Source organism: Phyllostomus hastatus, unplaced genomic scaffold (genome assembly GCF_019186645.2).
Source record: "Phyllostomus hastatus isolate PE091 unplaced genomic scaffold, TTU_PhHast_1.1 phas_scaffold_317, whole genome shotgun sequence".
Taxonomy (NCBI): domain Eukaryota; kingdom Metazoa; phylum Chordata; class Mammalia; order Chiroptera; family Phyllostomidae; genus Phyllostomus; species Phyllostomus hastatus.
Window position 1 is genome coordinate 15,891,232 of NW_025334023.1, and position 17,394 is coordinate 15,908,625.

The following is a 17,394-nucleotide window of genomic DNA, read 5'->3' on the forward strand; positions in this document are numbered from 1 at the left end:
ATTAGAGAACATATATCACAAAAAAAGCATTTAGTCCAATTAACATTCAGAAAACAATAGCTCTTATTATAACTATTATTCCCACAATTAGTCCTGATGCAATGAATAGAACAAATTAATGGAGTTCTGATGAACTCTGAAACGAATGTTTTGCAAAATCAAACACACTCTCACCTGATGCCTGCTCCCCCATCCCCGGCCCAGACCCCAGACTGTTGATAGTGCACAGCGATGTGGAAGGTCAGGCATATTATACTTTCTCTGGAGCCAGAAACCAAAATTAAAGGTAACCACCAGAACTGGAAAGCAAAATGACACATATCGGGCTAGAAAGGTCTGTTCTAAATGTTACAGACTGAAGTGAGAATAACTATGCTGATAATTATAAAAAAAGGTCTAACTACTTTTCAGTATCTAAAGGAGGAATAATAGGCAGGAGCAACAGAAGGGAGTACAAGTTGGCTCAACCTAACTTATCTGATTAATCAGTTCACAGTACCCTGATTAATACCACTCAATTCCAGAAAGATTTGTTAAATATTCACTGGATATTCAGAATGTAAAAAATTCCAATACAGAATGAATTTTATTATTCATTCTATGACTTTGAATTAGGCTTGTGCTTGTTATTGTAAACCAAATGAAATAATCACTTAGATTTTCAATCATTAAAGTAAACTAATTTTTTTTCAATATTCTTTTCACTAACAGGATTCGCTAGTCCACTTACTGGGATAGCAGATGCCTCCCGAAGCACTATGCACAATGCCTTGCACGTGTATATGAATGGAACAATGTCTCAGGTACAAGGATCTGCCAACGACCCCATTTTCCTTCTTCACCATGCATTTGTTGACAGGTTGGTGGACAGTTCTTTATAAATTATGTGCATGTTGGTGTTAAATGAGTATAACATTATCTATTCCATTTGCCAAGGAGCTATGATGGCCTATTGTCTCAGATCAGGTTCTCTAAGAAACAGAATTTAAACTACGGATTTGAATGTAAATGTTTTACTGAAGTGTTTTATTACAGAGAAACCAGATAGAATAAGTAAAGCAGGTAAGAAAAAGGAAGAAGCCAAATAAGAGTACAATTTCAGTCAAAGTCCCAGTCTTAGCCAGATCTTGGTAGAGTGTAAAGTACACATCAGTTTGTCTTACCTTAAGACAAAGGAACTGATTTTTTGGACTCCCACATTGAATAGGCATTGGCTACATTGTTTAGAGTCAGGAAGGTGGGTACATAGAGTTGGTACCAGGCTATCTAATGCCATCTGAACAGGGCACTAATCTGCTGTATCTCATATATATTTTTTTCTCTTTCTGGTATTGTATTGTTATTTCTTCTTTTCTAACCTCATATCCTTACATATAAATAGATACAATCTTTGATCTCAATGACTGGCCTGAGAATTATATGAGCAGTTCTCCAGACAGGATGCACTATGGCCCAGCCATCCTGTTTATAGCAATTTAATTCCCCTGGAGTTCCCCTCTCCCTTATTAACCCTTATCATTGATAGCAGAGGAGAAAGTATATGGAGGATGGTCAGCTGTCTGTATCTGTTATTCAAGAGGAGAAAAGAAAATAAAGCATCAAATCATGACAGACAAATGTAGGTTTTTTTCCTGTTCCTTCTAAAGTAATTTTCTCACAACAGCTAATGAACAAAGGGCACAGATTTATACCAACCGTTAAGATAATACTGTCATTGTCTTTAGTAAATATAACAGGTTCCATTTTTCCTGTTGTAAAGATAGAGAAACTAAAACTGAAAACTAAATGTTTTACTCATCACCATTTCCACCTCAGTCATGCTCCCAGGAACATGGACATAATATTAAATAAGAAAGTGACTAGAAGTCTGAAAGATTATTAGAAAGATTGTTATTGCCTTCATAGCAACTCTAATATTATAGGAATTAATTAATATCACAAGTCAAGTTTTACTCAGAAAACAGTTATTTATTTATTTATTTTTAGATTTTTAGGGAGAGAGAAAAAGAGGAATAGAAACATCGATGTGAGAAAGAAACATTGATCTATTGCCTCTCAAACATGCTCCAACTGGGAACTGAACCCACAACCCAGTCATGTGCCCTGACTGGGAATTGAACCAGCAAGATTTTGCTTTGCAGGATGAGTCCCAACCAACTGAGCCACATCAGTCAGGGCCAGAAAATAGTTTTTAAGAAAGTGTATATACATTAAAAATTATCATGGCAATATAATACTATAACCACCTATACCCATATATAAAGGAGGGTTGGATCAACATCATACCAGAAAAAATAGATTGAACTTTTTTTACTGTGTCACTTTTTATATTGTATTGTCTTTGTGAGTTTTTGGCAGTTTTGATCTTCAGTGTTATCTCATGAATTGAAAGAATTCTAGATTTCCTAGACACTTAATGTCTTAGGCAAGGAATCTCAAACTATGGTTTATAGGTCAAATCTATCTTCTACCTTCTTTGTAAATAAGGTTTTATTGGCACACAGGCACAATTACTTATTAACATATTGTCTGTGCCGCTTTTATGCTAAAAGGCAGAGTTGAATAGTTTTGACCAAGACCAAATGGCCCACAAACTGAAAAATATTTAGCTTTTATCACCATAGAGAAAAAAATTTGTTGACCCCTGCCAGAACACAAAATTTCATAATTATATACTTATATACCAGATAAAAGGAAAAAAGTTGAGCTTTAGCTAGCCCACCAAATATATATTTATTAAAAAATGCTCTAATTAAATTCAATATCTGGAGTCATGTCTGATTAACAGAAACAAAGCCATTAGGCAGGTGGGTTTTAGATGCCACTCTTGACACCTTTGAAAATAAAAAAAATTCTGCCCTCCCAGAATTCTTGGTTCAACTTATTTTAATATGCCTGGGGCAACTTCAGCCCAATCAGCTCCCTCAGCATTCCTGGCAGTCCTGGAAGGACTGCTACTTCACGCACTGCAGGGCTAGGAACATAAGTACCTATTGAGTCATCCTCCCAGAAACTCCAGCAGAACACAGAGGAAGACCAGAGGCTGCTGCTAGCGAGGAACTATAGAGTAAGACAACTCCAGACTTGCCTGGAGAAGAATTTGTAAAGGTAGAGATCAAGGAGAATGAAGAAGCAGTCCAAAAGATGTTTGTAGAAGCCACCAGAGGGTTTGAGGAGCTTGTGGTGCAGGAGAGGCCTGATTTTGAAATATACTTAATAATGTGTGATGATGATCCACCCACACCTAAGGAAGACTCATAGATGCAGCCTGATGAGGAAGAAGATGAAAAAGTTTGTCCACCAACAGTGGGAGCTGCCATTAAGATCATCCTGCAGTTAATGAAAAAGTTTAACTTTGGTCTGTCAACAGTTACACAGGCCTTTTCTAAAATTAGTGGTAAGCCCTGGCTGGTGTGACTCAGTGGATAGAATACCAGCCTGCAAACTGGAAAGGTCACTGGTTCAATTCTCAGTAAGGGCACATACCTGAGTTGCAGGCCAAGTCTCCAGTCCATGGTGTGTGAGAGGCAACCCATCCGAAAAATCAATCACATTGCTGTTTCTCTCCCTCCCTTTCCCTCTCTCCAAAAATAAATAAATAAAACCTTTTAAAAAATATAGTGGTGAGCTGAAGGCTACTGCTTCCTTTTCAGAGCCTACTCAGAGGGCTGATGGGATCCCATTTGGTCCCAACAGGACAACTTAGATTTCCAAAAAGATGATGAGGATACTTGAGATTCATTGATCAAAAAATCTGATGCTCAGAATGCAGCTCATATAACTGCTTTCCAAAAGACATAATCGAGAAGATGATGAGAAAGAAAAAGATGTGGCAGATAAAAAGGTGTGGCAGATAAGGTAGGAAAAAAATGGTGACCATTGAAACTTAGAGATTCTTTTATTGAAAACCTGTCTTTGGACCAATGATCTGTGAGTCCTAGATTTTTGTAGCCAAGCAGTGTGTAGGAGGATAAAAATTAAAGGTATTGGGTATGTTCACAACTGTCCCTGGCAGTATCAGTGTTCTTATTAAAGGAAAAGATAATCAGAGATATATCAGTGATTTTCCATCTCACATAAACTTATTACAAAATCTGTGGCACACCCCAAAATATAGTTTTTGCTGATGTGACAGAAAATACAGGTATACTTTTGATTCATTCATACCAGACTGCTTTGTTGTGTTGGCTTTTGTCATTTTTTAATTTGACAATTTAAGGCAAAAGAGGTCAGTGCCCTGAACTAAACAGTCAGGTATTGCATGTTTTAAAAAGTCTTGCGGCACACCGGTTGAAAATCGCTGGTCTACACAGTAGTAAGTTTTTGGGGTGGTGGGGGGTGGGGTGGAAACCCTGTTATATTGGTGATAGGAGCTAGTGACCAAGTCAAAGGAGGAAAATTAAGAGACAGGTGTTTCCAGGCAGTGTGAATGAAGAGCCTCCTATCCTTTGGCAGCAGCTCCTCTAGATTGTGATGGATTCCAAATCAATAATCTAGAAATGTGGAAAGATTTCTTTGCAATACCTTGAGCATGGACTATATCAAACCCTTGCATCCCCCAGTGAGCTCTGATTTCTAGACTTCTTTGAAAACCCATGTTCCCTTTTCTAACTTAATATTTGGGGACCCTACTCCTTGGCTCTTCTTTTCTTCCAGTACTTGTCAGTCAATATCTACACGTGTTTATTTTCCTACCACCCAGTCTTGTGTAAAGTACAGGCAATACCCAAGAGAGTCTCAAAAATAGTCTTACTTGGTTACTAGGAATGTTTTTTTTATTTAATAAGTATAGTTTTGTACTAAGGCTGTGATAGATTTAAAAATTAGTGGATTAATTCTTCTTTGTTGTGTTGCTTTCATTATTGAAAATAAATAAAACTTGGTATTTGTCTCCAAAAATAAATAAATAAATGAATAAAATATAGTGTTTTTTTATTTAGAAAAATATATAAAGCAGACAAGTGGGAAAATTGCCTAAAATCTATTCTATCTTCTAAAAAAAACAGAGCCATGGCTTGTGTGGCTCAGTAGATTGAGCACCAGCCTGAAAACCAAAGGGTCACTCTTTTGATTCCCAATCAGGGCACATGCCTGGGTTGTGGGCCAGGTCCCCAGTAAGGGGCACTCAAGAGGCAACAACATATTGATGTTTCTCTCCTTCTCTCCCTCCCTTCCCCTCTAAAAAAAATAAATATATAAAATCTTAAAAAATAAAATAAAATTTAAAAAATTTAGAAAATTTGGGGAAGTATAAAAAGGATCAAATTAATAAAATAAGTCCCCATTCACTATTCTCTTCTTGTCTCTGGGAGAAAAAAAAATCATATTATTTATCTTGTGTACAGTAGAGAATTGTATTTGCACATGATTCTGTACTTTTTTCCTACTTAATCACCTATCTTAGATATATTTCCACATCAATACATGCAGATCTACCTTCTTCCTTGTAAAATCTGTTTTAGAATTCCATTGTATGTCAAGACAATGAGAAGACAAGCCACCAACTGGGACAAAATATTTGCAAAACACACATCTGCTAAAGAATTGTTATCCAAAATATACAAAGAACTCTAAAAACTCAGCAATAAAAAAATAAACCAGATTTTAAAAATAGGTCAAAATCCTTACTAGATACCTCACCAAAAAAAATACATAATGGCAAAAAATGAGCATATGAAAATATACTCCACATCATATATCATCATATCCCCTCGTAAACTGAATTAAAATAAGATACCACTACACATCTATTAAAATGCTCAAAATCTGGAACACTAGTAACACCAAATACTGGGGAGGATGTGGAGCAACAGGAATCTCATTCATTACTAATGGGAATATAAAATATTACAGCTTGCTTTGAAGACAGTATGGCACCTTCTTGTTCCTTGGTATTTACCCAAAGGAGCTAAAAATGTATGACCACCAAAAAACCTGTACATAAATGTTTAGAGCAACTTTAAAATTGCCAGAGCTTGGAGGCAAACAAAATATCCTCCAGTATGTGAATGGATAAGTAATAAGTAATGGATGATACATTTAGAAATGGAATATAATTCAGCAATAAAAAGAAATGGCCTATCAAGCCATGAAAAGACATGGAGGAAACTTAAATATATATTACCAAGGAAAAGATGCAAATCTGAAAAGTTTATATGCTGTCTGATCCCAACTTTCTGAGATCCTGGAAAAGGTAAAACTATGGACCTATGCACCGAGACTGTGCAGTGATCAGTGTTTGCCAAGGGTAGGGATGAGGGAGAATAGGGAAAGCACAGAGGATTTTTAGGGCAGTGAAAGTACTCTGTATGATACTATAATGGCAGATGTATGTCAGTATATACTTGTCCAAGCCCTAGGATGTACAGTACCCCTAGTGACCCCTAACATAAACTGTGGACTTTGGGTGATAATGATGCGCCATGTAGGTCCATCAATTGTAACAATGCACCACTCTGGTGGGGACAGGGGGTTACCTGGGAAATCTCTGTACCTTCCTCTCAATTTTGTTGTAAACCTAAAGCTTCTCTAAAACACAAACCAACCAAACAGAAGTAAGGCTATGACCTACTTAACATTTTAAATAACTGAAATGACTGGTAAACACTGTGCTGTTGTTACCTGATATCAGACAAAGCACCATCAGAACCCTGATGAATAGAAACATAAACTGGATAGTGAGGAAACTGTTGAATTTTTTTCTTTTCTTTCTTAAATAGTAAAGAATATAATAAAGTTGGCATAAAGTACAGAGAGATATTCTGGTTACATACAGAATCTCTGGTATTTAAAAAGTAAAAAAATAATCCTTTATATTGTAGGCAAAGGCAATAAGCACTAATCGAAGGAAAAAAGGCCATCAGAATTGAGAACAATTTGCTATGGTTTTTAACAAATTTTATAACTTTTTTTTAAGTTAGGTATTATAAATCAGGTCAAATAAAATTTGCTTTCCAAATTTTGTCCTTCCATATTTTGGAAAAAACTGACACTTTAAGGATTTTTAGGGGCTCCACAAAGTCAGCACTAATTATAATATTAAAATGCTATTAACATTCAATGTGTGTATAATTTCTATCTTTAAATGAATCAATAGAGGTTTTTAAATAAGAATTTCATTGTATAGACATGCCGTAATTTAGAAATCACTTATTAACAGGCATTTTAGTTGTTTCTCTCTCTTTTTCTAAACAATATATATAAATATATTATTTTGATTTGTGAAATTATTTTGATTTTGATTTATATATGAATTATTTGATTTATATATGAATTATTTTGATTTTGATTTATATAGCTAAAGATCAAATTCTCAACACTGGAATTGAAAGGTGTTTATCACACTTTATTACATTTAAAATTGTTAGATATTTCCAAATTGCCTTCCAAAAGTGACTGTGCCAGCTTCATTATCACAGAAAATGAAAGCGTTTCAGTCCTCCTGTCCTAGGTGTAATGTACCTTTTTAATCTTTGCTACTCTGAAAAGTATTCATTAGTATTCATTAGAATTTCTCTATTTCCTATATATGTTATATAATATATATTTTTTCTAAAATGTCTGTTTGCATTCTCTGCTCTTTCATATTAGGTCTATTTGCCTTTTTATTCCTGAACTATATAGGCTTGTCATACTTTATCTTAACTGTTCATTTTTGTCAAAAACATTGCAAATATTTCCTGTGGTCCTTAATTATCTTTTAACATGTAAGTGTTATGCTTCTAGCTACTCAGAATTTGTTTTTATATGGTCCTTTTTATGCGATCTTTTGTTCATGGCTTCAGAGTCCTTAATTTTTTGTACTTTCATTTGTAAAAATATTGAATTGAGCTAAAGCTCCAAGGTCCTTTCTGGACTTTACAATACTCTGGATAATTTTTTTAAATGACACTAGAATACATTAGCACAATTAAGGGCTTTAGCAGATTTCTTAGTGACAGCTTAATCATGCTTTTAATTATGATTAATAGGTAACTGACAAATAGATAAGTCATATTCATACTTAAAATTATGTTTCTCCGCTATTCAGATTAAGGCCTGACAAGGGACTTGACACTCTCCTCATGTTTGAAAGATAAAAAACAAAACAAAACAAAACAAAAATCCTTTCTGGCAAGGAGAGAGGGTTGAGGAGTAATCACTGAAACAAAAATAACAGTTGGGAGTTTTGTTTATTCTCTTTCTCTAAGAATATTGGATTTGGGGCATGCTAAAGATAGAAAAATTTGAAACTTTTAACTAACCTAACATTACAATACCCATCAAGCAAAGGTGAAATTTTCACAATGGAATAGGGAGCTTTTATACCTATTGCTTCCTAAGGAAAGAAGATAAACATTAGTGCTAGATGGTGCCCTGTGGATAAATGTCAAAGCAATAGACAGGTGGCTTTGGAAAGCCTTCCATTTCCTTGGCACCTAATCACTCAAGAAGGGCCCAGGCAAACAAAAGCAAGCACACTTCTACATGCTTGCGGTCATTCATCTGCTAATTCAACAAACATTAAATGTTCTCTGTGTGTTGTGTGCTATATCAGGCCATAGGCTTGCAGCAGTCACTAATACTATTCCTCCCTACCCAATGCCTCCCAGTCTATGTGTGTACATAACAAAATGTAACTTCTGCAGTAATAGTGGTTTAATGGGCTAGAATATGTAGGAGCAAAGAAAAAAGCTCAAGGAAGTAAAGACCACAAGAGCAGTCTAGTTCAAGTGTTGCATCTGCAGCACCTACCACCATGCCTGACACTGAATGGATATGCAACGGATATTCTGTCGTTACATCCTATTGTTTGGAGCACTCTTATAATGGTGGCCTTGTGAATAAGGGGTAGGATTTTGACCTGTGAAGTTTGATAATAAAAACATTTAATTCATAGGAAACAAAGCAAGAAAGTGTGAGGTCAAAAACAAAACAAAAGCAAAAAAAACAAGACAAATTTTTAGAAATAGGCAATAGTTAAAACTACTAAAAGACTAAAAGCACAGCTGGCATTTGGTGCTTGCTGTGCACCAAGTGCTAAGTGCATCATATGGGTTGACTCACTTAACATTTGCGGCGGTCTTACCAGTTAGCTGTCATTATCATCCCCATCTTATGGATAAATGGACTGAAGCACAGAAAGGTTAAGTAACATGTCAGGATATGAATCCATGTTCTTAAACTTTTCTATATTCTGTTCCATAAAGGATTTAGAGAGAGAGACTTCACAGAAGAAATGTTAGTATATATAAACTAGTTCTTATAAAGATAGTAGAGTATTAAGGGACTTTTTAAAGAATAAACAATGTTTTGTTCTTTACTCACTGTTCTCTCAGTGCTCTACAGTGTTGACAACACCTCACTGTTTCTTCTGTAGCTTGTCTCTCTAGTGCATGGGAATCCTGAAGAGGTATAAACCTGAAGCAAAACATTCCTGGGCTGGCAAGCTTGCCTCACTCCTCAGCTACAGATTAATTACATGTTTTGGAGTGACTTCTTGGCTGTATTCGCCACTGAGGCTCCCCCTCCATTCTGCTCCCCAAGCATCCTCTGGGCCATCCGGCTAAGAAGGCTGCCCTGACCCACGTGCCCACAAGCCAAGTACCTGCCGAGTTGGCAGACCAGAAATAATCCAGGCAGAAGGCAGGTCCCTGGAGCTTCAAGGATGAACAGCAGATTGCTTGCCTGCTGGTGATTGCAAGGCTGAAGCTTGCTCAGAAAGGCAGATATCACAGGGTTTTGGAAGGAGGTGAGCTCGGAAACCAGAGAAATGTCTTCAAGCCTACTCTAGGAATCAGACAGATGGCAGAGGAGGATCTGTCTGTTTCTTGGTTTCATTTCATACTGTTGGATTGTGACCAACTTTAAAAATACTCCCTGTTTGTTTTCAAAAGCAAGAGAATTAATTCCCTAGAACACATAGCAGTTGTATCACTATAGTCATCCTTATCCATGTCCCCACAACTATTTTTGTTCTTACTGCTATTGTTGAATTGAGCTCGTATACCAATCTGCTTTGTTTGAATTTATCTGTGGATTTGTCTATTTCTTCCACTAAATCTTGAGTTCCATGAAGACAGGGTTTATGTATCGAACATCTCTTGAATTTAACAAAGACCCAAGCACCTAACATAGACCCTGGCATATAAGAGACATTCATTAAATGCTTACTAAAGTGTTGTATAACTGATCATTCTAAGTCAGGCAGCCTTATTTTGTTGTGGAGCAAAATATTAACCTAAGGGAATTGAACTGTACTCTATTAGCTGATAAAGAAACCACATGCCAACCTAAACAATGTTCCTTGTACAATGTGGAAAATCTCTAGGCTCTTTGCATGATTAATGCATTTTAGTACTAGGGAAATTAAGTTGTTTAAATTAATACTGATAACTTGAAAATCTTAATAAAAGAGGATAAAGGAACATGAGTTGTCATCAATATTTGTTGAACTTTAAAATCTGAAAAAAAAATAGTAAGATAAATCAACTCCCCGCTCCCCCACTTTTTTTTTTTTACAAATAAGGAGATCGGGGCTCAGAGAGGGTGAGCTGCCCAAGGACACAATGTTTTGCAAAATAGAGGGAAGAATATTTTGAGGCCTTGTGGTGCAAGGTAGGAGGTCCCAGAGACAGAAAGGAATTTTTAACATGACAGGGGGATATTTAACCAAGGAAGGCAGAAGCAGCATGACTATTGGAAGGTTCTCACCATAATTATTTAGAGAACCTAATCCTTTCTTTTCTTGGCCATAAAATTCTGTTAATATTACTATCTGTTAAAGTTGTAGGTTTGGTAATGAATATATTTTTATAAACACACACACAAGTTCTTAGCACACAATTATAAGACAGCCAAAGTCCTTGCCATTAAGATTCTCATATTCTAGTAAGGGAAAACACAAGTAGAGAAATAAAGAAATGAGTATAAAATTCAATTAAGTACTATTGTATGATATATAGTATATATTTTATAAAAATTACTTGGAACATTTCCAATTCAGATAGGCTAGTCACAGCTGGCATTGCCAAGGCAGTGAGCTATGACTTGACACTGGGTTCATGAGAAGCAGTAAACCATAGAAAATTCTTTTTGGAAAAGTGTTTCAGAAAGCAAGAACAAATTCAAAAGGCCCATGGAAGGAAAGAGCTTAGCTTTTCTCAAGGAGACCAGCAAAGCTAAAGATGGTGAACAAAAGGAAAGTGGTATAAAATGATTAGTGGGAATCAGCAGAGACCTAAGAACAATGGAAAGACTTTAAATCATTTTACCAAGGTACTAAAATAACTTTAAGTAGACTGACATTTTTAAAAGTTATCCTGACTGCTGTATAAATGAATTGTTGGGGTGAGAAGTTCAATAGGGACATAGGTTGCTATTGCAATGGTCCAGGTGAGAGATGATAGTGGTTACAATGAGATGGGTGACAATGGAGCTATAGGAATAAAACTGAGTCCATGTGCATTTTAGCAGTAAAACCAACTGGACATATCAACAAACTATGTGGTGGTATAAATATAGCCAATGCTAAAAAGAAAAGGAAGGTGGACTCAAGGATGTCTCCTAGGTTCAGGAGCATTAGAAAAGAAAATGGGGTTGTTTACTGAAATAGAAAAGACTAGACCAGCAATACATTTATTAAAGAAAACTGAATCAAGACAGGTTTTAAAAAATATATTAGGGTCTTTTTTGGATATGGTGATTAGATATCCAAGAGAGGCTGCCAAGTAGTTGGTTGGGTTGAAGTATGGAACTCAAAAGAAAGAAAGGGGTCAGAGACATATATTTGATTTGTTATCCTACAGACATTAAATAACATCATGGGAGTAGATGAGATCACCCAGGGACTGAGTATAAATAGAGAAGAAAAGTGACAAACAATCTGGTACACCCATCATTAAGAGGATGAGGAGATACAGATGAGTCCGAGAAGCAGACTAAAAACCATTGGCCAAAGAGGGAAGGGGAAAATGTGAACATTAAGTCATAAAAGTCATACAGGCAAACAATTTCTAGAATGAGGAAGTGGACAAGTACATCAAGTGCTGTTAAGAGATTAAGGCAATGGGGAGAGGAAATGCCTATTGGGTCTGTCAATCTTGTTTATCTTTCCAAAGAATGAGATCTTGGATTCATTGACTTTTTGTATCATTTTCTTAGACTCTATTTCATGTATTTCTGCTCCCATGTCACGTATTTTTCAGTGTTCTTCTTATAGTTGATTTCTAGTTTTATAGCATTGTGGTCAGAAAAAGTGCTTGATATGATTCCAATCTTCTTAAATTTATTGTGACTTGTTTTGTGTCCTAACATGTGGTCTATCCTGGAAAATGTTCTATGTGTACTTGAAAAGTATGTATTTTCTGCTGCTTGGGGGTGAAATGCCCTGAAGATATCAATTAAATCTATTTGATCTAGTGTGTCATTTAAGGCCACTGTCTTGTTGATTTTCTGTCTGGAAGATCTGTCCTTTGAAGTCAGTGGTGTGTTAAAATCCCCAATTATGACTGTATTTCTGTCAATCCCTTCTTTTATGTCCCTCAAGATTTGCTTTACATATTTAGGTGCTCCTGTGTTGGGTGCATAAATGTTTACTAGGGTTATATCTTCTTGTTGGATTGTTACCTTTAATATTATGTAGTGTCCTTCTGTGTTTTATACTACAGCCTTGGTTTTAAAGTTTATTTTGTTGGCTGTAAGTGTTACTAGCCTAGCTTTTTTTTCTTTCCATTTGCATGAAATGTATTTTTCCATCCCTTTACTTATAGTCTGTGTGTATCTTTCAATCTGAGGTGGGTATCTTGGAGGCAGCATATATATGGGTCTTGTTTTCTTATTCATTCAGTGACCCTATGTCTTTTGGTTGGAGTATTTAAGCCATTTATATTTAAGGTGATTATTAACAGGTACATATTTATTGCCATTTTATTTTTTAAACTATTTTCCTCTGTTTTTTTTTTCTTTTTCTCTTTTGTCTTCTTAAAGCAAGCCCTTTAACATTTGTTGCAGTTCTGATATGGTATTAACAAGTTCCTTTAGCTTTTTCTCCCCTGGGAAGCTTTTCATTTCCCCTGAAAATTTAAATGATAGCCTTCCTGTGTAAGAAGCCTTGGTTGTATGTCCTTGCTTTTCATCACCTTGAATATTTCATGCTAATCCTTTCTAGCCTGAAATGTTTCTGTTGAGAAATCAGATGACAGTCTATTTGGAGCTCCCTTGTAGGTAACTACCTGATTTTCTCTTGCAACTTTTAGGATTCTTGCCTTCTCTTTAAGTCTTGTCATTTTAATTATGATGGTGTCTTGGTGTAGGCCCCTTTGGGTTCATCTTGTTTGGAACTCTCTGTTTCCTTAACTTGGGTGTCTTTTTCTTTCACCAGACTAGGGAAGTTTTCCATCATTATTTCTTCAAATAGATTCTCGATCCCTTGCCCACTTTCTTTCTTCTGGTATTCTCATGATGTGGATGTCAGTATGCTTCATGTTGTCCCAAAGGTTTCTTAGGCTATCTTCATTTTTTGTTATTCTTTTTTCCTTTTTGCTGCTCTGCTCGAGTGCTTTTTTTCTACCCTGTCTTCCAAATCGCTGATTTGATATTCTGTTTCATCCAAACCTACTGTTTATTCTTTCCAGTGTATTATTTATTTCAGATATTCCGTTCATTATTTCTGTCTGGTCTTTTTTATTGTTCCTATGTCTTTTTTAAGTTGTTTAGTATCTTTACAATCATTACTCTAAACTCTATATCTGATCAATTGCTTGCCTCCCTTCCTTTAGTTCTTTTTCTGGAGGATTTTATTGTTCTTTCGTTTGGGGGCTATTTTTTGTCTTCCCATTTTGACTGCTTCTTTTCATTTGTTTTTCTGTATTAGGTAGCTCCACAGACTCTGTGTGGGCCTATGTCAGATGTTGTCTATGACTGGCCCTGGGCAACCTGTTTGGAGCTATCAGTGATCCACAGCTTTTGGCTTTCTCTGCTGTGCCTGGGTATGTGCAGAAAGAACCAGGCTGTGAATCAAGACCAGCTTTTACCAGCACTGGGCCCAGGAGAGGGTCAGCTAAAGTCTCAGAGTTACCAGAGGTTGGCCTTCATTATTAAACTTAATCACTGATGTAACCTCAAGCTGTACTCAGCAGCCTGGCTTAAGCTTCACAGAGTGGGGCAGAGTAATTTCTGTGGGTGGGGTTATTGCTTCTTCTCAAGCTGATGACACTTGGAGGGGAGTGCTTTTCCTGACAAAGCTGGCCTCTGTAGTGTGGGGAATTACTCAGCCCAGGAATCCAGATGGCTGTTCCTTCAGTGCTCTCCCCAGAGTCACCAACCCCAGGCTCGCCTCACACATCTCTAGTCCACTCTGCCCTTCTGCCAGAGGCCAGGGTAAGTGGCTGTAAACAGAAGTTTGTGTGTTAGCCCTATAAAAGTCTTGCTGTATCTCCAGCCATCTCTCTGTGGTGGACAGAAACCACACTGCTTTTCATAATTGATGTTATCTGGGTTCCATTTTTGGTTTTGGTGCTGAAGACTGGGGAGCCAAGCTTGGGGTTTAGACCCCACACTTCTCAGGGGGATCCCCCTTGGCTGCTTAAATACCCCTTCAAAACTTTAGCCACCACCCATGGGAGCCAACTAACCTCTTATATCTCCTCTACACTCTCTGCCAGCCTTGTTGTGGTGAAGAGGTGTCTTCCTTCTGTTCTTGGTTGTAAGGCTTTTCTCCAGCTAGTGTTCAGTTGGTTATTCAGGATGATTTCTCTACAATTTAATTGAAATTCTAGTTTGGCCCTGGAGTGAGGTTTGTACAGCTTCTATTTACTCCTCTGCCACCTTGGATCTCTGCCTATTGGGTCTGAAAACACTGGGGTAGCTGTGACCCTGAGAGCAGCAGTTTTAGTAGAATGGAAGCATGAGGAGCTATAGTAAATAGGTAATATTTTGGAGTAATATTAGTAATATTTACTAATATATAGTAAATATAGTAAATATTTTGAAATTTTTAGACCAGGAAAGGAGCAGAGAAATGGGAAGCAGAAGTGGGGATATGGGATCAAAGGAGGAATTAAGACTCTTAATTTTTTTAAGGACAGAGGATATTAAAGTATATTTTATGAAACTATTGAAAATGAAACAAGTGCAAAAGAAGAGACACAATAGTGAAAAAGAAAATCTGCCTGAGCAAGGTTCTTGAGATTTGAGGTCCAAAGACCAATTGAGAGGTGGGCATTTGTGATGACTAGGGTTGGATCTTCCTTTAGACCTGGAGGGAGACAAAGAATACATAGGGTATAGATGCACATGTGCTTGTAAACTTGGTGTTGGAAATTAGGGTGTTCTGACCTGATTACTTCTATATTGTCATCAAAATATAATGGGAGCTTTTCAGGTCTAAGTGGGGTGGGCTGACTGAGAGAATCAGAATAGGAAAGGAAGATTTTGTGGAAAGTTAGAGAAAAAATATTAGATAAGTAATCTAGTATGACAATGGTTTGCTAACTTAAAGAAACATGCTGGTTGGACAATAGCAAAGAAATAAAACATAATGGCTTTTATTTAACACCTGCTTAATACTATGCAAGGCATTTCCATATATACCATATTTTTGGTTCTTAAAAAAAAGTATTTTTATCCCCTTTTTAAAAGTTTGAAGGTTAAGGCTCAGAAAGATTACATATTTACCCAAAGTTTCAGAGCTATTAATTGACTGAAAAAGGATTTTAACTCATTAATATTACTTGAAAGTGCCCATCTTTCAGTTCTATCATTATCCCAACTAAGAGGTCACTGGCAGTACCATCAGAAACAAGAAACATTGTCTGTAGAGTAATAGATTAGCCTGTTAGGGCTGCTATAACAAAGTACCATGGACTCTGTGGTATAAACAAGACAAATTTATTTTTTCAGAAGTCTTGAGGCTAGAAGTACATAATCAAAGTATTGGCAGGGTTAGCTTCTCTCTCCTTGGCTTGTATATAGCCATCTTCCCCCAGTGTCTTCATATGGTGTTCTTTCTATACATGTCTGGATTTTAAATTCCTCTTCATATAAGGACACCAGTCACACTGGGTTAAGGCTCACCCTAAAGACCTCATTTTAACTTAATTACTTCTTTAAAGAACCTGTTCAAATTATGTCATATTCTGAGGTCCTATGAATTAGAACTTCAACATATAAATTTTGGGGGGCGGGGGTGAGGCACACTTCAGTTCATGATAGGTGGTAAAAATAAATCAAACTGTAGTAGAAAGAATGTAGAATATGAATTGAAAGTGTCAAAGTTGTCCATGCTTTTAAAAAATGGGATGACAAAATAAAACTGAGAGGACAGCAACTTGTTTGACAGGAAGAATAATTAAGAAGAAAAGATTTTGGAATGGCCTTTTTTTCTTTAACAATAAGAGATACATGGCTGAATTTGTAATTTAAAGAAAATTTGCTAAGGAAATGAGAGAAAAAACATTAAAAGTGAAGCACATTGAAATGCTTTAAAAAGTAAACTATAAAAAATATGGCTTCAATTCTAAAAGATCATTCTGTAGGGTAAATTACCCCACATTGTCCCCTAAAGAAAACTAATCAAAGAATCATGCTATATAAAATATCCACAGAAACTATTATACTGAGATCCTCATTTGTCAAATTATTCATACAGCGTTTTTTATTGTATGACATTTATTAAGATGATTTAGTTAATATAAAGGTTTCTGGAAATATCAAAACAAAATTTCTGCATGTAAGGTTGGCAAAGCAGAAAACCAAGGATGTATAATACAAATGTTATTTCCATCCTGGAATCAAGAAGGCCCAAGATAACTGTTGTCAAGTATAAAATGGCACAATAGTCTAGAAATAACAATGAGGATGAGAATTAGTTGGAAACTCAGGAAAGATATATTATTAAACTCAATAAGTCAAAATAGCAGTAATGAAAAAGGTTTTCTGTAGCTGTATCCTTATGCAAAGCAATCAGAAAGAAGATTTTATATATACATATATAGTTATCAAAAGACAAAAAGTTATTTTTTAAAGTGCTTTTTCCCTCAACAAAAGAAGCAGGAAAACCCCTTTAATCTCAGGGAGAAAAAGAAGACAAGCAGAACAAGCTTCAAGCTTTATATTGTAGGATGCCTAGTGTCAATCAGTACAGCTTGGCATTTGGTGGCAGAATTCTTAGCTCCTTCCCAGAGGCAGCTCATCTTTGCCTGGAAACAAGGCAAGAACTGGGGTGTAGGTGCAAATGTTTCCTCCCATTTCCCAGCATCTGATGTCTTTTTCCATATAAAAAAAGAAAGAAAGAGAGAGAGAGAGAGTGAGAAGGGAGGAAGGAAGGGAGAAAGGGAAGGAAAGGAAGGAAGAAGGAAAGGAAGGAAGAAAGGAAGAAAGAGGAAGAAAGATGGGTAGATTTGTAGCTGCTGTGGC

The 17,394-nt window shown here is 36.3% G+C and overlaps 1 protein-coding gene across 1 annotated transcript in view; it reads left to right on the top strand.

The window, feature by feature from the left end:
- Positions 1 to 17,394, top strand: part of TYR (tyrosinase) — a 78,368-nt gene that overhangs the window by 35,111 nt on the left and 25,863 nt on the right. The window contains exon 3 of the mRNA XM_045818136.1: positions 712 to 859. Coding sequence (XP_045674092.1) covers positions 712 to 859 — 148 coding nt within the window. The remainder of the gene's footprint in view (positions 1 to 711; positions 860 to 17,394) is intronic.